Here is a 27,216-nt window from a genome sequence, read left to right on the forward strand (position 1 = left end):
ACTGTCTGTGCCATCCTTAGGTGGAACAGCCTAGAAAGGACATGTACTGAACATAGGTCACTGACACAACTAACTTCCAACTCAGTTTTACACTTCAGGGAACTCCTGCCTCTCTATGTGATCTCAGATTTGCTTATCCACACTTTTTACATTCTGATAACTTTTTATTCTAAGTAGATTACTAAAAAGAAAAAACTCCCTAGGGGTAGCACTACCTAACTGTGTCCAGCAGCAGAGCTGCCACATGCTGTCCCAGCCTACCTCATTTTCTGACGAGCTGGCAGACAGAAGCACTTCCTGTGCATCAAAGAACTCTGAAACAGATTCAGACATAGAGAGCCTGCTTTCATTAGAAACTTGCTGAGACAGTGGCAAACTGACATGAATTTGTTCACCTGTCTGAAAATAAAGCACAGAAAAGTAAAAGTATTATTTCTAATATTAAATAAATAAGCATAGAAGGGGTAAATCACCTGAGTAAGATTTCTATGCCAAACATAAGTGCAGAGAGCAAAGACAGCATTTTAGTAGAACTTTGTGTGTACGTAACAGATGAGACTGAGGATGACAAAATAAGTCTATTCTGAATAGTGACATACATGTCCTGCCCAGCATCTACTGCCAAGTCTTAGAGCAGCATGAAATTGCAGATCTAGGTCTCTGTGCAGAGAATTGATCTTGTGGACAATAGCTGTATTGTGTCTGACAAGTTCAGCCATGAATTTCAGATTAAATGACATCTGGTAATAGCAAATTAAATCACTGGGAGCTAGCTTTGATACAAGTAAAATTTAATTATAAAGTTTTATAAGGTCAGGGAGTTGTAAGTTACTTTGCAAATAAATGACCTTGTGAATGAGTTTAGAAACAATGTTTGAATATTTAGGAGGATAGCTATAATATGTATTTTTATTGGCTTTTATTCTATGTTTATATTCCAAATCTCATTTGCATTATGCCATTAACACTGACTCAATGCTACTAAAGGGAATTAACTCTCTAAGGTTTATTATAAAAAATGTAACAGCAAAGTCAAGGATTCAAAACTTTACTATGTTGATGTCAGTAGTGCAGTAAGCTAAAATAGTGACATATATCCTCCTCTTCCTGCTAGTGATGGGTGGAACACCAGATTTCAATGTTGCCCTGCAGGCTATCACATTAAGAAAAAGTAAGATGCTCTCCTTGTACCATTTTATGACAGGATCTTTTGCTGTGGAGGGAAAAATATCTCAGGCTTAACCCCTTAATTTATACAGCATGTTTGTCCTGGGAGATAATAGAGATGAAACTAGTGAAGCCCTTTTAAACATGGTTAACTCTTCAGATTGCAGCACAATCCCTGTTAATCTTATTCCAGAACTCCAGCACATGGTTTTGTTGACATCTTAATTCTGTAGAACTATTCTATACAGTTACCTCAAAATGCACAACAAAATAGCCAAAAAAGCATAAACAAGCCAAGAGGTCAAAACCCATTCCTTTTTCATTAGGATTTGTAAGATTGTAGATGAATTGTGATGCTTGATGAATTATAATGAAAACTCATTATAAACTCATTTTACTGTAATCTTTACCAGAAGTGATCAAAATTTTCAGGTTTGAATAAACTAGAGGGACTTGGAAAAATACACATGCCCCTACCTGAAAAAGACCCTCACACAGATATTATCTACATTATCTGTAAGATTATATTTATATATATATATCTGTAAAACAAGCAATATAAGTGAATGAGAGATTTGGAAACTTTGAAAAACTTCTTCAGGTAGGCAAAACTTCTACCAAGACAGCAATGAACAAATGAAAAAGAAACAGCTAACCAACAAAAAATACAGAATAGAAGAGAAGGTTGTTGCCCAGAACTTCACTGCACATTGCTGTCCTGTGGCACCACTTCACTTCTGTGTTCTGTTGCTAACCTCCAACATGCTGGATTCTTGGAAAAATTATTTAGACATTTTCAAAAAGCTAATAAACGAAAACAGTTTTACCTTTCTTGCTTGTTGGAAGACATAATTAGGAGACAAGACTATGTTAATTGAAATGGCATATACATAGAAAAAAAATAATGGAAATGACAAATCAAAAACATTTTTGTGAAATGCAAGCAGAATGGTTGCCAAAGTGATCATACTAATTGTAATATATTATAGTCCACAAATTCAGATTTGTCATGAGGGAGGCTCACTGTTATTCATACAAATGTTCATTAATCTATTGACTAAGGAAAGAAAAACAAGAAAAAGTAGATATTGCAAAAGTATTAGTGCAGTGCTTGCTTCATGAACTGAACCTTTTGATTTTAACAGCACCACTCAAGATTCTAAATGTGAGGTCCTTCAGACGTTTGCAAAATCAGGTCATTAAATAATTAATTGTTTTGTTGATTTGGCAAGACACTAAGATACAAAATTGGTTAGCTGCTATGTGATACATTCAAATACAGTAAAACCTCACTAATTCCCACAGCCAACAATTAATATTCCAAAACTCTGTTTCTCTAAAGAGATCAAGCTGAGCTCTTTCATGCCTGATATATAGAAAACAAAAGAGTGAAGTTTTTTTGTAGGTAAGGAAATATAACCTGACTTTTTCTATGAATGAACATTCACCTATCTGAAAAATTCAATAATTTTTCAGGTATGTTTCAGCTATTTAGTGAGAATTAGCAAGGTTTGTTTGTACTCTAAATCATTAAAGGCCAAAGTCTTACCTCATCAGGACTAGGGATAATATTTACACTGACAACCTGATCACAAATTACAGATTCTGAATGTATTCTGTTCAAGCGACTCCTTAGTTCAGCATTCTGGTTGAGAGCCTTAAAATAAAAATTGCACATTTCATTTAAAATTAAAATGTAAACACTAAAAAAAAAGGGGAAATAAAAAGAAAAGGAAGGAAAAAGGGGGAAAAAACAAAAGAAGGAAAAAATGCTTTTTTCCAGCAGTTTTCTAAAAAAATCACTGAACCTCCTTTCTTACGTTTATCGGAGATACCTATTTTGAGATTCTCTCTAACATGATTTCATCTTTGGTTACTTTGCCTTCACTGTTTTCCAGGAGACAGGGGGGACAGAATGTAACACTGGCATTCTACCTCAGCTCTTCAGAGAGCTCTTTGGCAGGTGTACTGTGGGTTATGTACATCATGGAAATGGGGAGTGAATGCAGCAACAAGGAGTGAAACTGCAGAACAATACCTGGGAACTACCCACCAAATGCCCAAAGAGGCAATTCTTGGTTTACAACTAACTATACAGCCTTTTCCCAGCCGAGGTTATCGGCACCCAGGGGCTGCAGGCAAAAATTGCTTCATTTCCAGTGAAACAAACATAATTGCTGGTATCATTGTCTACCCACCCAGATCCATTTTATAGATCTGCCTTTGTACTTATTTCGAACAACTGATCCACTGCAGTATCACAAACAGCAACAGAATTCAACTGGTGTCTGCTATCTGCTGGTTTTTCTCCTATTTTAAAATTCAATGCAGATCATAAATTTGGGTGCATATATATGTATTGTCTGTTATTTGGAAAGACTAACGTGCAAGATTCTGAAATCCAGAAGTATAATATGCTACATACCTAGAACATGACTGACTTAACCTTAATATATCTCCAGCACAGAGGATTACAGAAAAGAAGAACAGAGAGATATTTTGTTTCAGTAGAGAAGGATTGTTATAATGGAGTAAGAACCTTCTTCTGTCTCCCCCTAGTGCAGAATGAGGAACAGATTGCATGAGTGTACTGAAACAAAGAAAGACCAAAGGAAAATAGGTAAGCTTAAACTGTCACTAAACAGTTTAAATTACCCAATTTTGCTTTGCTCTGAAATGGTGTGGGCACGTTCATAGTTGCCATCCCTCAGAGGGAAGGTAATGATTAACAGCAGCCTGGCAGCAGCTTCTTCAACAGCTCAAACCTGGACAAACCCAGTCAGTCAATTTTCCACTTACTCCCCACTGAGACAGTGAACTAATGTGTGACAACGGCTTTTAAACTATCGTTGGAGGCCAGGACCAAGAAGAAAACATGATTCCCTATGTCATGCAAGTTGCTAGTAAATATCCACAGGTCTTAGATAAATTTGTGTCAATAACCACAAATGGTTACCCTTATCTCTTGCCTCTAATCCTTTTTTATCACAATGCACAGAAATCAATCTGTGTAACATGATATGCATCTGTATCTATGGAAAGGTTTGTCTTTAAACTTCTGCTCACATGTCTTGCAGATGTAGTCCTCCACACCAATCCAGCAAATGCTTTTATGCTGCCTTGACAATGAATTTTAAAAACAGAGTTATTTTGCAACCTGAGGACTTATTGTTACTAATTTTTTGAAATTATTACATAATTTCTTAATCCCTGCTAAAGTAATTTTTTTTTTTCCTTTAGCTTAAGTGGGAGAGATGCTGGAAATTTAAGAGGTGTGTGTCTGGAAATCCTATTTACCCCTGACTATATATTACAACCCAGGATTGCTTTTGCATTTAGAGACACGGACATATAAAACAAATCTGACAATATATGGTCAAAATTTAAAACTTCATGACAAAATCAAGAATATTTCCTTGGCTGTGCTGGAACAGCTCCAAGAAAGACATCTAGTATTTGTATAAAAACATTTGATCCTTTTTCTTTACTTTGGAAAATCGTATCAGATACACGCTTACACAATTATGTCCTTCACCTCCACATGCACTGAGGTCAGATTTGCATCATAAGAGAACAGGCCATAGTTCTGGTTGAAAACATGGCTTTGCCTTGACTCCTTTTACCACAGGAAATGGCCAAAATACAAAAGAAATAGTGCATTGGGAAAGATGGATGTGCTTGAAATCAAATCAAGAACATACCTGAGAGAGGGACTGTCTGAGGTGAGCTATTTGAGCATTGTGGCCTGTAAGATCCTGCTCTGAAACAATCTGCTTCAGCTTCTCCTTCTCTATAGCTATGCTGTTAAAGGCAGACTTCAAAAGAGAATGCACTAAGCAAAAAGAAAAAAAATAAAACAGGTGTTTTCTTGGCTGCAGAAATCACATTGACATCTATTACAATATTTCAGAAATAAAGACAGGGAGTGAGAGTTCCATTCCACAGTTATGGACATTTGAAACAAGGGCCTGAACTTCAAGTAATCCATGCCAAATTAAGTACAAACACTTACAGCTTGTGATCGTAATGTGCATACAGTACATTCACACATAGCTCATCTCAGCATATTCCTGGTGATGAACATAAGAAAAGGTGCATATTTGGAAAAAACTGTGTCCAATGTGGGTTATTTTCTTTCTGGTTTTTATATGTACTTTTCAATGTAACAGAAATATCAGTTCTGCAAGACTTAATACTGTACTAATAAAGAGGATTACTTGGTCCTTAAAAAGGTTTTGAATTTTTTAAGATGTCAGTCTCACGTTTTTCCATGCTTGTTATAGAACAGCAAACTGATAAGAAAACCTTTTTAAAATTGAATGTTTAAGTTTGTAGGACCATTTACTTTCTGGCAAAATTGCAATTCAAAAGTACGTTTCTGTAATAAGCTCTTTTTCCATTGATTCCACTGACACAGAAAACATTGCATAAAAATGAATTCACACCATTATAAGTAGCAGTTACATTTGCAATCGTCTTTGGGGAGAAGTAAAACATTTTGTTGAGGAAAAAAATAATATTTGCAAATTCAGTCACTTATCTACAGAACGCAGGATGCAGTTCAGAAGACTTGGAAAACAATTTCAGGTATCTATACATTTATGACATGCATGGAAAATATAAGAAGGATAATACATGTTGTCTTTATGTAAGCCACCTGAACAGCTAAAAACTCTTATACAGCACCACCTGAGGCAGATGAAAGCCCTGGCCATAACTAAGAGAGGGCAATAAAGAAACAGAACAGAGAAGCACACCACAGGAAAGGCTTGGCTTCTCCAGCTACCTTTTTGTGCCATCAAGCAGAATTCTTCTTGCAGCTTCATGTACTCAGTAGAGCACTCCAGAGGGTCTGCCACATGGCTTTGGGGAGCCTGGAACTCAATGTCTGCACAGAGGTTGGGGTTAGATGAATGCAATCGAACGGGGGACATCGTAGCACTGAACGGGACCTACAGTGACAAACAGAAAAGAAATGTTGTACAAGGTGTAGCCAAACTTTTGATTCTGTTGAAGCAAAACACAAATTTATTCTGAAAAGACTTGATTCACAATGTGAAGAACATGGCAAGAGTGAACGTGCTACTTCTTACTCTCCTAAATCTCAACACAGCTGATGCAGACTTCTCTTGAATTTTTTCATTGAAGTAGGAAAAAGAAGGCCTAAATACACAACTATCAGCTAATGATGGATTATTTAAACTCTAACTTTTACAAAAAATTTATGATTTCCTAATGCTTAGAAGATTACTGGAAAATTCAACCATGAGACCTGCTCCTTTATATTTGGACATTTGAGAGTAATTGTTGATGAGTCTGTTGTTGAAATGCCAACATTTGGAGTATGCAAGTTCCTCCACAGATCTAGATATAAGATATAATATTATCACATATAAAGTTTGTCAAAACTACTCATAAATCTTCAGTTGAAACTCATTGTACTGACAATTATGAAGAGGGGAGAAGCATATAGTCTTTCTATTTAACAAAACAAATAAACAAAACAACAACAAAATAAAATCAAAACTCCACCTGAGTTTCATTCAAAATACATGAGCCATAAATAAATGCAGAGAGATACATTTTAGTAAGATGGAGCAAAGAATTTAATTTATTATCTTTCCACTTCTCTTTCTCCTCTACTTTTCAGGTACAGTAACAAAAAATAGTACATGCAAGACTTTCAAAGTTATATATACTTGTATCATGTACTGAGCAGTTACCTATATGTTGCATATGCACTGTATGGCTACCACTGCTACACATGTGATGCATGTGAGAGAATGTTTTGTGTTTTACTTTACTGTTATCATTTACACTGATTTGAAAATGAGGCCAAGAACACAATTTTCAACTGTAAATGCAACAGAAGGGCATGCAGAACTCCATTTTGTTACTTAGATATTAAGCACTGTTTAATGTATCAAGCAGTGTTTAGCACATCAAATCTAATTAATTTAATTAGATTGATCAAACGCGTAAATCAAGAATTTTCACACTGCAGCCCAATGTAATTATTCAAATATGAAAAATGGGGCCAAAATATAAAATGTCTCTTCCAAGGCATGATAAAGAACAGCAGATAACATAAAAAGTCATATTACTAAGAATTTTTATCAACAGATGAGTTCTATACTGTCATCAGTGGTTGAACTTTTTATTTTATTAGATCAGGGAACACTTTTATCAATTCCTTCCTGTAAAAGCTTACATCAATACACATTTATGTTTAGGTTCTGATTCTCCAATGAAACACTCAAAATCCTGTTGGATTTATTAATCATTCCACTCATGAGTGTACCCTGTGAAACACATTTTCCACTCTGTTCTTCCTCAATTTCCAGATACATACGGTACATTAAATAACAACTCTATGGCACCTATCTAATATAAGCTTTATTCCTGCTCTCATGTATTTTGATTTCCAGTTATATCAACAAAGTATGTATTTTTTTACTCATTTTAGCCTCATGTCAAGAAGAATTACCTAACAGAAGATGGGGAATAAATTCCTCCTATTCATACTGGATACTTAACCCTTTATCTTCTTCACAAGTACTAGATTGCCTGTCTCAAGAGCCCACGAACATCAGGTTAAAGGACTACTGTGATGAAACGTAGGTTAATTTCAAATTTCTTTTCCAAAACCTTTCCCCTTCTTAAGTGGGAGAGCATGCTTCCAGAACTTTCTGATTGGAGCATCACAAAGCTTCAGCTGGTCCAGGCGGCTGCAGGATTGTGGATACCTCCAGAGTAGGTATGCACACAGCACCTGTGTGTTTGGAGAACACACCCAACCCTCCAGACCATCCAGAAGGCAGGAAAGAAGCTGAGATCAGCTACAATGGCAGAGCTTGAGGGAGAGTCCCCCCAGCCCCATGTGCCTGTGGTGATGGGGAAGGCTCCCCAGCCCCACATGGACTGGCAGAGCTGTAGGCAGGCTGCCCACATATGCAGGGGGGCCCTTTAGTCACTCTCTGATGAATCAAGCCAAAGAGATCTGCTTTAGATCCATCATTTTTGCCTCAAACCCCAGCTGGCCAGGCTAAAAAGAAATGTTTCTGCAATGAGGTTTATTGAAAAAATACTATTTTCGATTATGCCCTAGAAACAGCATTTACATGTTCTACAAATATGTCACACTACTTGCAAGAAATACACATTCACATGACAGAGACAAGTAGCCTTGCTGAGTGCTTTAAATACAAGAACCAAAAATACTGAACTGTTGATTGACATGAACTCTCCTCATATGAATTTTTTAGAAAAGTTTCCAAGCTACTTTCCATAACAGATGAAAAAAACCCACATTAAACAGCCATTTTCATTCTCCTGAATAGGTAAAAGTCCAGGAAACACTGCCTATATACTTCTCTTCCCCTTTTTTCCTTTCACTGAAGTGCTTTCTCTCTGTATTAATGGTGACTTCATAGTCACTTGACTTCACAAACTTCTCTGTTTGGTCATTTTTTATTGTTGTTGTTCTGAATGTTTTTGAAAAATATTTAGCTTCTTGACCCATCACTCTAGTTTTCTCCATACAGACACTTCCAGACATAGCCTCAGATGAACCTCGTCCCAACTTCCTGCCCTGCACCAGAGGCATTATACCCATTCATCCATCATCTTCAGAATTACATGTCCATGTAGGAACAGACTGTTCCTGGCCAAGTGGGCTGTAAGGAAAATCTCTATCTGCTGTGCATTTAGCTGATATAATTCTGTGTCCCTCAGTCTATGCACACAGCTCCTCTGTCTGGGAGAAACAACCATTTTGTGCATCAGCCGGGAAGAACAGGCCATGGCCACGAGCACTGCGACAGCCACAGAGTCGTTTTGGTGCCTCTAGCTTTCCTTCCTCCTGCATTTTCCCCAGCTCCTCCCAGACCTCCCTCAACAGCTCCTCACTTCAGCTGCAGGTAACAACTCAGCAATTCCCTGTTCTTAGTGCCTTCCAACCCAAGTCCAGCTGCATTTGTCCACTGAAGCACTCCCTGGGTAAGGATACAACCCCTGCCAAAGCTGTTGAACTGCTGCTGAGCCTTCTGGTTAGAGCCCCCCACAGCATTGCTCGGCCCTGTAGACTGGGAATCAGGCAGATTTCTGTGCCTGGCAGGCAGACCAACACAGTCAAAACAGCAATCAGTTACAGAACACACATTCAGCATCAATTGATTGCAGAGGAATAAATTTAGATGAGTTAATTTCAAAGCTGGAGAAACACTGATATGTCTCATACTTTTTACAAGAGCATAGCAATAACTGAGTTTGTGGTTCAGGTAGCAGAAGCTCAAGACAATCGGGCTTAAGCAGAAGCAATGTCAGATCTAGGGGATTTGAACTTTGGCCTGGAACAGCAGACCCTGGAATACTTCAGCCTGAAGACATTCACTGCTTGGGCTAGATAAGGAGTTTGCATTTAAAGCTCACTTCAGTCTTTGGCTGCACAGTCTTCCCTATCTAGGTGTTGTACTTATCTCGTGATGGATTGGTACAAATGTCTATATTGGGCCTTCTTAATGAGTACTTTCTTGATACAGCAGCAGCTGAAAATATCCTTTTGTTGGTAATTCAGTTTCACAAACACGACTTCCCACAACTAATTCCCAGCCTGGATGTTGATTTCATAGCTCCATATTTTCTGGCAAAGGCATAGAGAATCAGCAAAACTATAGACACTGAGGTAGTAATATGACTTTTTGGGATTATGGAATGTAAACAGAAAGTGCCTCAAACGAAAAGGCTAACCTTACACTACTTACAAAAATATCAGAAAGTTTTATAATTCCATGTTTATTTGTAACAAATCTCCTTAGTTCTGTTGTCTTGCTATAACTGTCACAACATCTTTTGACAGAATTTGATTTTTTTTTCTGTTTTGTATTGAATGTCAAAGACTGATTGAGTGCAGGGCCTGAGTGTGTCACTTGCACTTACATAAAGGAGGAGGGACATGTACCATGTGAACAAGCTCAGACCCACATTCATGGAATACATTTCTGTCGGTCCTGGCCACTTCTATGAAACTCAGCTGAAATGGGGTAGCATGGACACCTCCAAAAAGTGCAAGAAACATTTTCATAAGCTCATTACACAACCAAGTTACACAGCTTCCCATCCTTAGAGCTATCCCTTGATTTTTAAATCCACTCACTGTTGTAGCCACTGCAGCTGCCAGTCTCTGCCGGCGTCGTGTTGTGCTCAACTGGCCCTTCGGTGCCGGCCCTTCCTGACAGTGAATGCAAGAAAAGAAGGAAGTAGAAAAAGAGAAGGGAAGGGGTGATGGGACACAGGAAGATGAGAGGTGATCAGAAAAGGGAGAGGGAGAGTCTTTAAGTGGGTTTCCATTTTGTTAACTCTTATGGCCTACACATGTTGAGGACATATCATGTGTTTTCAGCTGTGCATGCCAGAGACATAAAAAGCTGGATATTTCACTAAAATTATCTCCAGATGAATTGGACTGCAGTGCACTCACTAAGGTTACAAAAAAAAATCTATTAGTATTGCCATTCAGAGTAATAAGGCAAAAATGGAATAAGAGAACAGAAAGGATGCCACAGTATGCCAGAAAAAAAAACAAAAAAAAAACAAAAAAAACCCCAAAAAAACAAAAACCAAAAATCCAAACTCTTTCTGGGGTCACTTGACCATCTAGAAGATGAATTCTGAAAGAGATCGTTTTGCAATAGTTGCAGTGCATAAACTGAAGCGCATCACTGAAGATACATGTGTCTCAATGGTAAAACTTTTCAGTGTGTATGTTACCTAGTGAGTTTTCTTATGTAAAAACTCCTGTACATAGCTCCAGCATTTCCACATCTATCCTTGAGCCTACTGAATAATTTTATCCACACATCACTTTTTTGAGTTCCACCTGCTTTTTCCACACCTTATTGAAGGCTTGGCTTTCAAACCAAGGCTAAAACTCAGATAAAGCAACACAAATAAAAACGAACTATTTCAATAACTGCTTCCTTTTCTGCATGTCTAACTTGTGGCCTCCTCGTGCTTAATTTTACCTTTATTTTATTTGTAAGAAAATTTTTCATGGTATATTAAAGTCAAGCAAGTAACTGTCTAATGCAGAGGAGCTCCACATCTGTTGTAAAGTCATTCTACTTAATCTTTAATCAAAATGTCATTATTTTGTAGCCACTTTAAGATTTTGGAAGACTAGGAAATACATTTTTCTACTTTTAGAAAAAAGTTCTCAATTCCTTTACATTTTTCTTCTCCTGTATCTTCATCTATAGCCATTTCATTATCTATATATCTATTTATTTTTACTTTATCTGCAAGCAGCCTGATCATCATACAAATAACAATGTGTAGATTGGATACATGGACACCACGCTGAAGAAAAGGATTTGTATTTCAATTATTAGCTGAACTGTCTTGCTTCTGTAACATTCCCAGTAGGGTTGCTACAGTGAAGAATGGTCAAACACTTCACCCTCTGGCTGATATTAGTGGCAATGCCACTGACAGTTGGAAGGGTTGTCTAATGATCACAGTAAAAGGCTTGTGGTGCAATATTTTATATAGTTCTCACATTAAAATGGCATGTGCATAACCTCTGAAATACTGAGAACAAATGCTGTTAAAGCAGAGAACAGATCATATGCATAATGTAAAGCTCTTTGTGCTCTACAGAAATATGTCTATCCTGTGAATAAAGTAAGCAAGAACATCCTTATTTAAATAATAGGGACAAACTTATATACAGAGATATGCACAAATTTATATATATATATATAAGATTATGAATGCAGGTATGCATTATTAAAATAGATAATGAGAAACAAATAATGAGCTTTGCAGAGCGTCACACTCCTCAACACGATAAAAAGTGAGGTCATAATCTGAGTTACCATAAAAAGAAATACTTACTTAAGGGAAAAAATAATAACTAGTCTGGGTCTGGTTTCAATTCTGAGCTAAAAGCCACAGTAAAGCAAGATGATTTTTCACATTACTCCACAAAACATAGCTCTCTATTAAACTATTCCCCCTGCGAAGTCTTGGAATTTTACAACTTTGAGCTTTTGTTGGAAACCAAAATATCACTGGTTCTTTATTGTTTTGCAGTAATTTTTTTTTATTCCTTTGAAGCTGTCATGAGACTGATAACTTATCATTTTACCCAAAGGGAAATAAGTTAAAATTTTAAAAAAACCCAAAACCAACAAAACAAAAAAAAAAACCCCAAAAATATAACTCACATCTCAGTTTTTGTCCAAAAGAATAATTTGTAAAATTAACTAATTACAGGTCAACTAACCTGTTGTTGCAGGTCATTTTCATACAATTTTAAATAGGCTTTTTAAAAACAAAATTAACTTCCTTTATAAATGTAATCTTTCTTAAGAAAAACAATTAAAGCATTACTCTTGAGTAAAGGCGAGTAAATTCAGCTGTTAATTCTAAACTACTTAGCAGTAGCAAGCACCCAAAGCTGCAAATGTACGGACACATGCTATGCTCAGTTTTACTTCAGGGAGAAACCCCACTCTACTTACAGGGATTATTAGCTGAGTCAGCAAAGTCAACTGCACACAAAACTGGCACATTTAAGTGGTAAGTATAAATGTCTAGGCAGCAAATCAAGCAGCTGTACTTACAAGAAAAATATGTTTTAAATACATTACACACCTAGCGCTCATACTGCAAGAATGTGTCAGCGGGAATCCAGCGAAAGCTCTCTCATCAACAAACGAATGGTAACAAGTACAACACAAAACCTGGACGGGAGAATTCCCTCCTTGCCTCACACACAGAGGATACTGAGCCAGCAGAACTCACACCCTCTTTCCCCATCACTCACAAAGCACACACCTTTATATAAAACTCCCTAATTTTATGCTCCCCAGAGGGATGCTCTCAACATTCTACTATCAGAACGTCTTTGATGTAGTTAAAAACTGCTCATTCTGAAAAAATAGGTGCTAGTACTCCAAATGGAATTAACAGTGAAACTAGCTTAAAGTTAGTTTGTTAATACTAGCATTATCCCCTAAAACTAACGAGATGTATGGAGGTATGAGGAGCATAACAGTACAACAGAAAACTTATTAGTACCAAATGTCAACCATTCAATAGCAAATTATGTGTAAGCACCACGAAACAATGATCACAAATCAGACAAAATGATTTTCAGCAGGGGATATCCTAATAAGCAGCTCAGAAAGGCTTGAAGCACTCTTGAAAAAATGAACAATAAGGAAGGCCAATGAAGTAGAAGGAATGTCTAACAGAAGAACAAAATGGGAATTAGCTTAAAGGGCATGTAGGTATCAGAGGAAATCCACATTTTATTGACAACCTAAGCAAATTAGGACTAACACAGTGAGTTAGTAGGGCTACCTTCCTACAGACCACAGCTCTAGCACTCAGGAGACAGGACAGCCCTTGGAAGAATAAACTGAGTCTATCAATCAAACCAGGCAAGATAATGGAGGAGCCATCAAGACATTCTTTGTCTTCCATACGATTTAGAACAATTTTATTGTTTCTGTTTCACTGCAAATTAATTTATAGATCAGTCAACAATAACTTAATACTTTGCTGTAACAAAATAAACTTTATATTTGCAGCATTAAGTTTGCCAGGAATTAATGCTGACCCAAGCTAGGCAGAGATTATTATCAACCCAGAAGTGACAGACCCATGTAAGCAGTGCCATGCACACAAATTCTCTCAGGAGAACCTGCAAACCAATCCTATTTGAAATTTTCAGGAGCTGAGGCACACTCCTGCCAAACCATAAACAGCAGTGTGAGTCAGGTGCCTGTGATGGAAGCCCAGGCCAGTGTTAATTCAGCAAAGCGTAGGTAACACAGGAGCAGCTCATTATTCACTATGACCAACCATAAATCATCACACATTGACTGCTTTCATCATTTTTAAGGCTAGGACTTCTCTGAGGTTACTGTGGCATGGAAGAACATACAGTGGTAACTGACTCTTCATAGGCACCAAGTACTTGCATGCATTTTCCTGATATTTTAATTTCCCTATGTTATTTTGCACCAAGAAAAAACTGTGCTCTTTCCATTACAGATAATAGGAAATGACATCGACCACAAAAATTCCTTTGTTAATAAACCTTTTTAATCTCAACAGATTCTTCATTGATCTACCTATTGTGATTATCAAAGCTTCGAAAAATCTACTTCAAGGGTTGCCATGAGAAAGCTGATGCAACTATCACTTCTGCCTTCCTTAAGATTATTGATCTTAAATGAAAACTCCTTAATGCACCTATTGGGGGTATAATAAAAGCTTTCAAAGTTTGTACTAATTTCAAGACATTTGAATGGATTAAAAGTTGCTGACATTTATTTACTCAGTAGCAGACAGCAGGGTGATGACTGTTAGCTCCAGAAGCCAGTTGAATAGTCTACATTATCAACTGCTTAGTAATAAAAAATATCAGCTTTTGGATCAAACCACAGAATACACAACTGCTTCCAACAAAACACAAGGCAGCAATGCATGCACATTGTGCTCATTTCTGTGCTTTTACCTTTCAGTTCTAGGGAACGATGGAGTAAATTCTTGCTTCACATAATTTATTTTTTGGTTATTTGATTTTTCCCATATTAGCCTTTTCCATAACAGAAGGCTTGTAAAAAATACTTATAATTGGCACTATTCCAAGTAAAGACAATTAGTGTGTTTAGCATTTCATTCTGCTTTTAACTTTATGTCACTTGTTCAACTACCCTTCTTTGCAACTTTGATATGGAATAGCAGCGTCCCCATACGGTGTATATTGAGTTTTGAATACCTTAATTGACTAATATTCAGATCCCACTCCTTTCCCTAGATGGCAATGTTTTCATATGAATGAAAACTAAATCAGTACTTTTCTCACTATCTTCTCTAGGTTTTGAACAACAAACTGGGATTTAATTTACTTCATCATAAACATGAAAGACAGCACATTGACTTCCTACTTTCAGCTAATATATTGTTTCATGCTTAGAATTTAATCGAAAAGTACAGTGAAAAGTAAAACATAGTGCATTCAGTACCTGAAGTTGAATTTTTGCATCTTTGCTGACACTTTTTGTTCTCCATCGTCTCGTGACCCGCTTGTCTTTCTTTGAAATATCTACACAGTTAGCCTACATTACACAAATAGTTAAAAGCAACAAAGTGCTATTAAGTTGACACAAGCAACACAGACAATACATCAAGTTAGTCAAGAATTGTAGCATTAGATAGGTACAAATTAGAAAGTGAGGAGAAGAAGGTTGCAGCTGGGGCCCAAAACTGGAGCAGTGATCAGCTGTAGTTATCCATACACTTTTATAAGCACGTGGTAGAGTTAGATCCTTTAGCAAAACTACTGGCATCCTTTCTTTTTATGGCTGTGTAATATTTAGGACATGATCTTGAAATCCTCATGGATTTCTGTTGTGGTACTACTCAGGTATTTGTACAGACGAGTAGATTCAGTGAAAACGGAAGGAAATATTCATGATTTAGGATCTGCCGTTGCTTTCTGGTAAGGGGAAAACTCACCCTGAACTGGGACACAGTCCAAAACTTGGGACCTTTGTACTATGACCCCTTTTCTAGAGCATGCAACTTCATCTTTGAGGGTCTTTGGGTTTCCAGTCCTTAAAATACTTAAAATGTTATCTTACTCAACACAACAAAAACGCCTTAAATATTACTTAAATTTATACACGTGTTCCATCGTAACAGTTCTCAGTTTTATTTTGCAAATTACTTAATAATTTGATTTATCCTATTTAACTCAAATACTGAACGTATCTGAATTACTGGCTTACACATGAAACAGAAACAGTACTAACCAAGATTAAAATAAGTATGTAAGATAAGCATTTCATCCAAGAAACACTATTATTTCAGAAAAACATTCTGAGTTAACAAACAACAGCTCTATATTTCCCTTAACAGAAAGAACAAATATTTAATTGTAATGATTTATGTTCAAGCATATTTACCTGCATGTCTGTGAAATTTGGTGCTGACTGAGTTCTCTGTAGTATTTCTAAATTTTGAAGAAGTTTACTGAGTTCCACAAGGTTAGACTGGCAATGAGCAAGATCTAATAGATATGAAATAAAAATACATTAGGTGCTTCAGTTCACACTTTCTATTGCCGTGGTGTCCATTGTTAGCACTTAATTGCATTATACAAGTTAAGTGTCCAAACCCCTTGTACTAAGGCATCCAAGTAAAAATTTTATTTTCAGAGATGTTGGATACTCATTATTTCCTTAGGAATTCAGCAACAACTCTGGACCTCAAGAAGCGATCGTATTTGAACAATGACATCCATTAAAATAACACAGATTACCCTGATAAATTTTAAAAGCATTCCAAAACACATAGAGAACAAAGTTCCCAACACCAGGTAAATGTTTCTAATTACCTTAAGAGCTACTACATGTTCATGCAAAGGTGTAACTTAACCCCTTTATTGACCTCTTTCTTATATCAACAAGAGGTTTTGCTGAAAGAACAAGGCATGAAAAGACAAAGTCTAACCTTCTGCACATCTGTCCATCTCTTCAGAGTCCTGCAACCAGGCTGCTACTTTACTCTGACCAGTAGTGCAGGTGACAGGAAGGCTGTTACTGCAAGGTATAGGAGGCTGCCAAGGGAAGTTATTTTGCTGCACCTAAAGCATAACAAAATGCTTTAATTTACTGTGGCTGTGTTGCCTCATCAGTGCAATGACTATACTACTTCAGAATAGAAACCAAATTATGCACTGTGTTTTCAATGAAATCTGTGATTTGTCTCCATAGTTCCCAAAGGCAGATTTTTCATAACAGCAAGTTGGAGAATCAAGTCAAGAACCTCACAAGTGGACTGTGCTAGGTACCAGTTAGGAAAGCTGTTGTTTAAGAGGAAGAACATAACCAGCAAAGAGACAGATTTATACTTGAAACAAAGGCTAGTGCAAATTGTAGGGGTGTGAATATTTTGCAACCCATTTTAATGAAGTAAGGCTAAGTCAGACAGTATTTCAGCTGGATTCAGCTGCACACCCTCACAGCTTCTCACTGGCCATTGATTCCCAGAGTGGAAGCTCCTGTCTTACTGGCACTACAAGAAGAGCCCATGGAAACTGCCCATGGGTAAGCCATGGGTTCTCAACCAAAGAACACTGCACACCTTTCCATCGGACACGTTGGCAGCTGGTGAAGACTCTGTGGTAGAGGCTGAGGGGAATATGTGGAAGCTGGCATCCCTGGGAGATCTCACAATCTCGTTCTGACGGTACAAGCGGTGGTGCCGTAACTTTGAAACCCATGCATCAAATGAATCCTGTGATTTCACCTGGAGAAAAATTCACTATCAAGAAAGCATGCAAGATAATACTTATCTGAACAATCTTTTACAATTTTATTTGTTTCTACTGAGGATGAAAAAACAGCATGTGTTTTTACTTTTTACCTTTAGGTGATAGATGTGTTCTTCAGTGTCAAGATCTATTCTACGAGCCTTTTTTTTAATAGACATGACTGATAAACCAACATCAATGCTTCCATGGACCTTTCCTTTCTGTATCTAAAATCAAAAATTCAAGGTACAAATTCAGAAGTATCATGCACTTTTTCTATATATTTAACAGAAAATTATCTGGAACTGAAATGATTTCCCGTTTTATAAATATTTTAGCATAAAGCCTTATCAAAAACTAAAGCTGCACTCAGACTAACCACTTATTATATTTATAGTCAAAGAAAAGTGTATCTCACAAGAAATGTTGGAACAAAGTTGACTCCAAAGTTTGGGTGTGCTAAGTAAATCACACCAGTGCACAGGTACAGGTAAGTGAACAGAAGAGAAAATTAAGACAGTACTTGATACCCTACCCCTACAACTTTGTAGTTAATGATGTCAGATCTAACTAATTTACTGCTACTTTTTAGACCTCTAGAGTACATTGTTATCAATTCTTTGCCACATCCATATATCTCAAAATAATCAGTTCTGGCTGACATAAAAATTGGGAAAGAAAAATACATGGTCAGGTTTATCTCTCAAGCAGCTTGATTCAAGAAACTACTTTAAGTAATTTTACTGATATTTCCATAGAAGTAAAAAAGGTAGACTTCTTGAAGACACAACCAAAATCTTACATGATTTATCTTTAAATCCATCAAAAACTTTAATGAATATACTTTCATAAATTGCGTAGAGTGAGTAAGAGCAGGCTGAACTTCATTAGAAGTTTTAAAGTCTTCAACAATACTTACATCAATTGGTGACTTTGAATATTTCAACATTCCATTATCCAGGACAAAAAACCTCTGAAATGATAAGAAAAAATCCAACAACATTCTTTCTTAATGAGCTGATGCAATTTAAACCGTGCACAAAAATCTGTCTGGAAAAGCATTACCCTGTAGCAATTAAGGGAGTTGGAAGGAGAGGATAAATACAGTATTAAATAATTTTCTTGCTTGTTTTTCGACAACAATTATCTTCTAAACAAAAGAACCTAGATTATCTTTTCAATGTTATGTCCTAGGTTTACCTTAACAAGCTTTGATAATGAAGGGTATTTTTTTTCCATTTTCCAGGCAATGTAATAAACTGTGAGAAAGACTCTTTAGGACAAGGGAATTATATGTTTCTTCGTTTTGTTCCTGTTTTTCTTCCCACAAAAGCTGGTCACGTTTCAAATCAACAACCTACCTTCCCTTTCCAGAAACTGAGCAGCTTTTCCTAGTGCAAGATCTACATCTCAAGGGGAAGACCACCTGAGAGACCCTGGTCTGCCATCCAAAACTTTATCCTTTATGGCAGTGAAGTACAGATGAGATTGTAACTCATGCTAAAGACACCTTTTCTGGTGTTCATCTAGCTAACACACGTGTTAGCACCAGAGCAAATTTTGCAGCGTTCCCACCAACACCCCCAGGTCATGAGAGGGCTGATGTTTTAGGTATTACAGGGTGAGCTGAAGCATCTTCACTGGCATGGTTACCAGGACTGGCCTAACTTGATGATGTTTGTGCTATTGCTACACCTTTATTTTGCTGAGCAGTTCTGACTTAGAGCAGAGAGCAGAATCCCCTATTCACATCGTATTTATCCCTCAATTAAAGCTGCCCTAGCTTGTCTGTACCAGGTCACTCAAGCTGATTTGCAGTCAAGTTAATGCAGGCTTTGGCACACAGCATAGAGATAAAGCCTAGCAGGAAACTGGACTTGAAATTACATTCGCTGACTTGTGTTTATCATCACTAACTTTAAAAACATGCAAAATAATAGCAAACAATTCCTCTTTTTAGAGTGTAACCAAAAGTATTAATCTATGTTAAAAACCTAGAACACAGCAAAATACTCTGCTTGATACTCAAAGCTGTCGTGACATGGGAAGGAAGGACAATGGTTTCCCTAGGTAAACCTGCTAAATTATCACTATGAGCAGGGGCAGTAGTTAGCAGAAAATCTCCCCCCCCGAGATGGTTCTAGAAATTATGTTAGTCACACAACAGATGGTACCAATATCTCACACAGGGCAGGAAAATAGCATTTTTCTCAGCATTCCTGAAGATAAAACATCTTAAATAAGATGTCAAAACAATAGGGACAATTTGGGGGTTTTTTTTACATAGGTATGGTCACCAAAAAACCTCACAAGAACATGATATTCATGTCATGATGCTCTGTCTCTGTAAGTTGCATATACAAAATAAAATTATCTTTCATCATTTCATTCCAGAGCACACTACACGTATGGGCACTGCACAAAGCACACTGCACTGCACACTGGTATGCTACTAAAGAACATTCAGGACTGTCAGAACATGACATGGAATGCTAATAGACAAAAGACACTATATATGGCTTTGCTGACAAAACACTACAACAGCACGTGCGGCAAGTACTGTCTCTGAAGTTCCACACTGGACTCTCAGCACAAAGTATTGTTATGGAAACTCCAAGATATCCAGGCCAACATTGAAAAAAACCAACAAACTTATTAACAAGTCCAAAAGTTTCTAAACCTAAGTTCAGCATAGTTCCCAAGGTGAAATATAAAGCAGAATAGAGAGGGATGCTAAAATGTGAAGTTCTGAGTCACATTTAAAATTACCTACACAGGTAACTGCTCTAAATTCATCTATATCATCAGTAGTGATTGCCTTTATGGAACTGTGAAAGTCCTCTTGCTCTCCTATAAATTAATTCCTTACCAAAACAGACACTTGGCCAAATAGCAACATATTAACATAAAGTATTTTAAAAGCATGGGAGCAGTTGTTTATTCCATGATTTTTTATATAACTCATTAATTGATTTTTTTGAAGAGTCAGATTGATTTGTTGGGGGTGGGGGATTGGTGTGTTTTTTCATGTTTCAGCTATGTCAGTTTGAAATCCATTAATCTGCCTAGACTAAATTCAGGTAGTGCCTAAGTGCCTATGAACTCTAGTTACATAAAAGAAAGTCAAAACATCTAATGTAGATAAGCATGCAGGGAAAGAAAAGGGTGGTGGGCTTATGTATAACTTAATACGACATCCAGAAAGAAGAGAGAAATTAGGAAAAAAGATGTAATTTATTTCAATATGGATTGTATTTGGACTCAGACTTAAGTCCCACATTGTTTAGCAAGAAAAAAAACAAAGTTAGTGCCTGCCCAAAAAAACAAAATTTATTCTACTATACTTTTGTACCCCTGGGCACAAAAATAGGAGTGAGCATCAATACCACACATCTTGTTGCTAAAAAAGGGGGTGGGAGATGCAGTTATTGTTGTATGAAGTAGAATTTATGAACACCAGGTGTAAGGCTAACAAAAGGCAGAATCATGTATGGAGATTTGTGTCCAAATCACCTAAACAGAATCAGGAGATTTGGGGTTGAGTTTTGGGGTGTTTAGGGTTTTTTCTAAGTAGATATTAGAAATATATCTATATTTTCCATAATATATCTCTATAAATAGTTCCACTGCATGCCCACAATGAAGATTCCAAACAAGAAGACAAACAACATTTGAGAACAAAGCTGAACAAATCTACTCTCAGCAGACCTGAAGGGGAATCTTTCCTGTATGAACACCCTGGATATACGCAAAAGTCCTTCAGCTCTCCTCTGCTGTGTAACTTAAATGCAAACCCAACGTAACCTTAGAGTACACAGCTACACTTTGTTACAAATACTGGAAAGAACAAAAGGGGTATGGATAAAACCTCTTAAAACACAAGGCATCTGCAACATTATTCACAAATTCCATCTGGATTTATAATACAACCTTAGGCAGCAGGGACTGTGATTTGAGAGCCATGAAGTGTGTCTGCAAATTAATTCTACACACAGGTGGAAGGAAAAGTCATACAGCAAAATTGTGGGCATTTATTTGACATCCTAATTTCATCTAGACAAAAAAAATCCCAACTCATGAAATAAGGTAATAACATTCTGACTGGTTTATGAGACATTTACCTTGTGCCAACCTTTTAATGGCCATTTTCTCTTCTTCAGCATGAAACCTTCATGTTTGTCTGGCTTCTGGACATTGGTCTGGCCTATTTTCAGACCCTCTATGATTTCCCAGCTGTCAGGTTCCTGGCAAAAAAGCATGAAGACACATTGATTAATTAATTTTACACACTCGTGGTAAAAAATTGCACTTTAAGAGTGGCACAAATTCTTCAATGCAAGACAAAGAGGAGGAGCCAGGCTTTTAAATCAACCTATTTAGGTACGAAACTACATGGTCACTGTAATATGTCCATCTGTATCTCATTTGAAACTACTAAATACTAACATTTTGGGATGTCTAACCTTTACCAGGAGAGGTGCATTTTCAGAGTGCCATTTGTGATATTTCTTGATTATAAATAAATTTAAATTTTCTTATCCTTTAAGTACAAGCTACATTTGTACTGGATGCCCCAGTTTTTCTTCCAAATCAGAAAAACCAGCAGAAGATGTTGCTTTATTGTTGCTTTTGAGTGTAGCTAGTGAAAATCTTCAAAGGCATTTTATGACAGGGTTTTACTTGCTAATTGAGCCTTCAGAAATCTGCAAAAGGATTTTTTTTTTCTGCATTCATTTTCACTGCATTATGAGAAATTTATAGGAAAGCTAACTAATTTTCTCTCTAGAGAAAAACACAGAAGAGTATCATTTGAGATACGATCAGTGGTATGCCTTTCATGGAGCCAATTAAAGCATATTTCTGGTACATACCACTTCTTTTGCCTGCTGACTGGTGCAGCTCAAGCCAGATTTACAATGCAACACAGTGAACAGGTAAAGAACAATATTTTTAAAGAGAAAAAGATGGAGTCATACTTCCTCTTAGAGTGTATTTCTATCCTCCTGATACTACTGTGATTACAAAAATTCTGCATCAGTTTAAAAATCTCTTGCTGCCAGATTTCTCAGACTATGTTTTACTAATTATACCTTACAAAGCTGTAAACCTGCATTTTCTCAGCTGATCTGTCATAACTCCTAGCAATTTTATGACAAGTTAACAAGAGAGGAAGGAGGTCATACAGCATCAAACACTTAGAGGGAAAAAAAACCCGTTGTCTTATCTCCACATTTCCAACAAAACTGTTCGGAGCCAAGTGCTGCCAATCTTTCATAACACCTCCAAATAAATTACACAGCCCTGATGACATCAATATTACTATTATGAAACTATAGTTGCAAAAGTAACAGCAAATTAAAAAACTATAGTTTTCAATAAGGTCTTTGTATTTTGAGGTGAAAAATGCTGTCCCAAATAATAAATACTGCAGTAAATTTTAATAGAAATCTTTATTCAGCTTAGTTTCCCCTGAATAACCATAAACAAACCATCCCATTGTCTGTAAATCCCCTACTTGAAATGCACCTTTTTTTACTTCCCCATGTTTTGCTTCAATGTTCTATTTCCATTCTATAGAGGGAAGCACATGTGTATTATTTTTTCCCTACAAGGAAGCACTTGGCACTTGAGGGGGACAAATTAAACTCTAAGTCCCCTAGGGTGAGCAGAGAGTCTCTGCATCTCTGCCAACTGATTCTTCACCATATTGATTTCTCCTTTAGATGATCAGCTGCAGGCATAAGTCTTTTATCTACTAGATAACATCAGTATTGATTAATTCTCAACTAGAAACCACACAATCTCATATAGCTATTCATTTAGACAAAAGGCCAGATACAGAGGGATAAAATGAGCAATTATTCAGTGCAGTGTGGATACTTGTCTCCTGCAGCACCAGTGCTACAAGTTGCTCTTAAAACTCTCCTAACAATCCTAACTGTGCCTCATCCCACAGTTTTGGTATGTTGAGATATGCCCACTTCAAGGGCCATTATGAAGGAGAGAAAAAAATGGGGAAAAAACAGAATGAAAGTGATACACTTGAAGACTCCTCATCCAAGTTCTCAAGTACAGCAGTAGCATTTTAGGACTTCAGTGATTCCATAGGTGCTCCAAGAGAAGCAGCCCTGTGCAAGGCAGCACAACTGAGGGAAGACAATCACAGCTTTCAGTCCCTGGCTCTGCACATGCCCCCTGTATGGGGATTAAGGGAGCCACTGCCAACTGCTTTCTCAACTTTTAACTCCAAAATATATATTTACCGAATAAAAAAAGAGTAATTTCATTTTACCTGGATGAACACTATATTTCCTTTCGAAATTGTTTTACCAGGTCTCTTTCAGAACTTAGATATTTAATTTCAGATTTTTCTTTTTCACCAAATATTCCATCACACTTTTTCTGTAGCAATCTTGCTTTTGCATATGAAGTATCTTAAAATGAAGCTTTCTTTATGTGGAATTGGACTTGTTTGGAATCACTTATTCCAAAACTGAGTAATTTACCCAGAAAGAAGTTGACTTCAAAACACCACACACAAAACTTCATCTATACGGGTGTGATGTCACCCCTGCACTTTCATCCTTTTCTCTGGTTCAGGAAAGAAAGTTTCAGCAAGAGCTTTTAAATTTCAAAGTACACACAAGGGATGTTATTAGGACATATTTTTTTAAACTAATATTTATTGTCAGCAACTTTAGATTTGGATATGATTTGCTCTACTCTTAATAGGAGGGCTGAACTGGAAAATTTCTCAGAGTCATGGAATCATATTATATCCTGAGCTGGAGGGGTCCCACAAGGATCATCAAATTCCCTTCTAGCTCCATATTCTGGGAAAGTAAGATTTGTTCCTGGGGCCATCCATGTGGGGGGAAAAAAAAAAAGAAAAAAGAAAAAAAAAGGACAACAAACCAAACCAATCTTTAATTTTGTTAATACAACATTTTCTAAAGATTACTGGCTCTTCTTACACCTCAGTTATAGAACAATAAGCTCCAGGGCAGACTCACAACATACTCATGGTAGACTCATACAAAACACTGTCCCTGAAGTGCTAGTCAAACTACTTTGGAACTCCAGAGGAAAACTCGCTGCCCAGACTCCATCCCAGGCTTTTGCTTACCTTGGATAGAGAGAGATGATCACTTTCAAGGAACTGCTTGCTCAAAGAAGGGTCTGTGCTTCCTGAAGAAGCCTTTCTCTCCAAAATATGAACACTCTAAAAAAGTAATTAAAGACAACATCATGTCTCAAAACATACAAAACACCACCCATCCATGGCTTAAATGAACAAATGATTTGCCTTCAGAAGCAATATACTTCTCTTTATTACTGGGTTTTTAATTAATTACTCTGTTTAACCTAGAAATGATGGTGAACTAAAAAAAAGCCAGGAAAGACAAGTGATGCAGTTCTTACCTCTACAGAGATTCAAAGTGCTCCTGACCAGTCCTGTTATGTTTTCTGTTAATATGGGAGACACTGAGTGCATGTGCTATGCAGCCAGCACTGCCCTACATTCACTTCACAGAAGATATTACTGCCTCTAAAATATTCATTATCACACCTTAACATTTTGTTACTGGCTTCTCAGCTGAGATAAAGTAACACACGACAGAGGTGCTTTTAAATAGATTACAGGTATTAACAAGTCAGTTACTGTGTCTCAGCTGATGGGCTTGCTGGTGAACATCCATGGAACACCTTGATCTTAAACCATTACACTTGGTTTTGCATAAGACAATACTAAAAAATTTTGCATCTTCAAAATATTGAAATAAAAATGAAATACGTAGTGTCACAACTAGCCCTGAAAAAAACCACTACTCTTAAAAGATATCTAAACATGTCTTTCCATTTTCCAGAAATGTTTCACTCCTATTTCATAAAAGGAAAACATTTTTGATACAAGAGAAAATTACCACAATCCTCATGCATGGATCTGCATCTCATCGTGTGGTGAAATTTTGCTACATCTCATAACTACTATTTGGTAAGAATTCTACCTCAACATGTCTTTAGTACCTCTTTGGCTTAAAATAAAACTACTTCATTTCCAGGATGCGCAGCACAATGACAAACTTGCAATTACCCTCTGAGAAGGATATGTTTTTCTCAACTGAAAACGGCAATTAAGCTTTGTTCACAATTAACCTTCTTTACATTGACTGAAGAAGAGATTACCCAGGTACCAGCAGCAGCAGAAACAATCAGGGAATATAAAAGCACATACAAATGGTACTGTAAATATTGTTGTTTATATAAATTATTAAGTACATAAAGGACCATGACCAAACTAAATGAAAATAAACATAGTTTCTCATTTAAATACATATATATAACACAGACCACATCTTGCTGCAGAGCAAGATACAGACCTTCATTGTTCTCTTTCAAGCTGTAGCTGTGAATGAGAACAGGAAAATATGGGGAGTGTCTCTGCTTTCAGTGGAGATTAATAAGCATCCCTGTCAGCATGCAACAATAATTAGCATTTATTTTCAGTTACTTTTAATTAAATTTTACAGTGAAGAATGTGGAAAAGCAGCAGTATTATGTTACCCCAGAGCCAACCAGCAAAAAGCTATGTCATTTAGGCTTTAAAATATTCTGCTTTGTCTAAGGAAGTTCAATCTACTTATTTAGTCCAGTGTATTTTACTAGTCAGATGAAGAAAAAAATGTGTATGTATGTAGCACAAATACAAATACATATCAAATAATTTAATAACCTAATTTGAGCTGAGAACCACAAAACTCCTAATGATAATGGTAAGCTTTCTCACTGACTAAAGGAAGTGCTACTTAAGCACACAGGATGACATCTTAACAATATACAAAAGAAACTAAATTTGTTCCTCCAAGGAAGATTAAAATGTCTCTTGATTAGCATAATCAGGATGATTCCCCACTTTCTTGTCAGTTTTGTCTGGCAGGCAGGAATCCATCCATCCTGAGATGGAGCAAGCCCCAACACAGATGTTCTGAAGGTCTCATGTGTAGCAGCTGGTGCAGTTTGTTGTTACATAACTGCAATTTCATTTTGTACCATATTTAGGGAGGAGTAGCCCAACAGCCCTTAGCTTGCCAGATTTCCAGTGACATTTGCAATTACATGATTTTCAGTCAGGAAGGTTTTGTGCCTTCTTTTTTTTAATTAGCCTTCAGTCATTACAGTTCCACTTCAGTTGAGAAATACATTATTAGCCCGCAGCACTTTAATGGATGTTGACTTATTCAACTATTTCTTTGAAAATTAGAAAATGAACACCTCTTAAATAAAATTGCTTTCTTTACATTCCTTACTTCCAGGAGTGTTGTCTTATTGTCTATATACCACATGTTTGCTTTTCAATTTTCTTTCCCCATGATCACAATAACACTGACACAAGATCATTTCTTTAGATTTGTGACATGTCTCTAGGATAACATTAAGAGACCTTACTTGATGCAAAATGTTTTCCATTAATGCACGTTATTTTTCTGCAAAATTACAGCTAGAAATCACACAATTGCTTGACATTTTGAAAAGCAGTTAATTTTACAGTGCAAGAGTTCAGTTGTTTAGAATCAAAGAAATAAAAATTATTTCAATCTTGACATTATTGTCAAGGGGTTTTTTGTATTTTAACATAAAAAACAGAGTTGGTAAAGAAGCAGTAAAAAAAGCTGAAAAGAAGGAATAAAGAGGCAGGTCAACACTGTTTCTGGGGTTTA

At 36.7% G+C, this 27,216-nt stretch overlaps 1 protein-coding gene across 7 annotated transcripts in view; it reads right to left on the reverse strand.

Moving 5' to 3' along the window:
• OSBPL6 (oxysterol binding protein like 6) overlaps positions 1-27,216 on the reverse strand; it is a 100,204-nt gene that overhangs the window by 20,413 nt on the left and 52,575 nt on the right. For 3 of the 7 annotated variants that reach the window (XM_033064140.1, XM_033064139.1, XM_033064141.1), the window contains exons 3-15: positions 24,624-24,719; positions 21,619-21,741; positions 18,417-18,470; positions 17,611-17,724; positions 17,329-17,493; positions 16,696-16,828; positions 16,149-16,252; positions 15,207-15,299; positions 10,322-10,396; positions 5,954-6,119; positions 4,869-4,999; positions 2,717-2,824; positions 262-399 (exon numbers count right to left, since the gene is read on the reverse strand). In XM_033064140.1, coding sequence (XP_032920031.1) covers positions 262-399; positions 2,717-2,824; positions 4,869-4,999; positions 5,954-6,119; positions 10,322-10,396; positions 15,207-15,299; positions 16,149-16,252; positions 16,696-16,828; positions 17,329-17,493; positions 17,611-17,724; positions 18,417-18,470; positions 21,619-21,741; positions 24,624-24,719 — 1,500 coding nt within the window. The remainder of the gene's footprint in view (positions 1-261; positions 400-2,716; positions 2,825-4,868; positions 5,000-5,953; positions 6,120-10,321; positions 10,397-15,206; positions 15,300-16,148; positions 16,253-16,695; positions 16,829-17,328; positions 17,494-17,610; positions 17,725-18,416; positions 18,471-21,618; positions 21,742-24,623; positions 24,720-27,216) is intronic. The other 4 variants (XM_033064143.1, XM_033064144.1, XM_033064145.1 and 1 more) reach the window with 4 other exon arrangements.

This window comes from Catharus ustulatus, chromosome 7, assembly GCF_009819885.2.
Source record: "Catharus ustulatus isolate bCatUst1 chromosome 7, bCatUst1.pri.v2, whole genome shotgun sequence".
Lineage (NCBI taxonomy): Eukaryota > Metazoa > Chordata > Aves > Passeriformes > Turdidae > Catharus > Catharus ustulatus.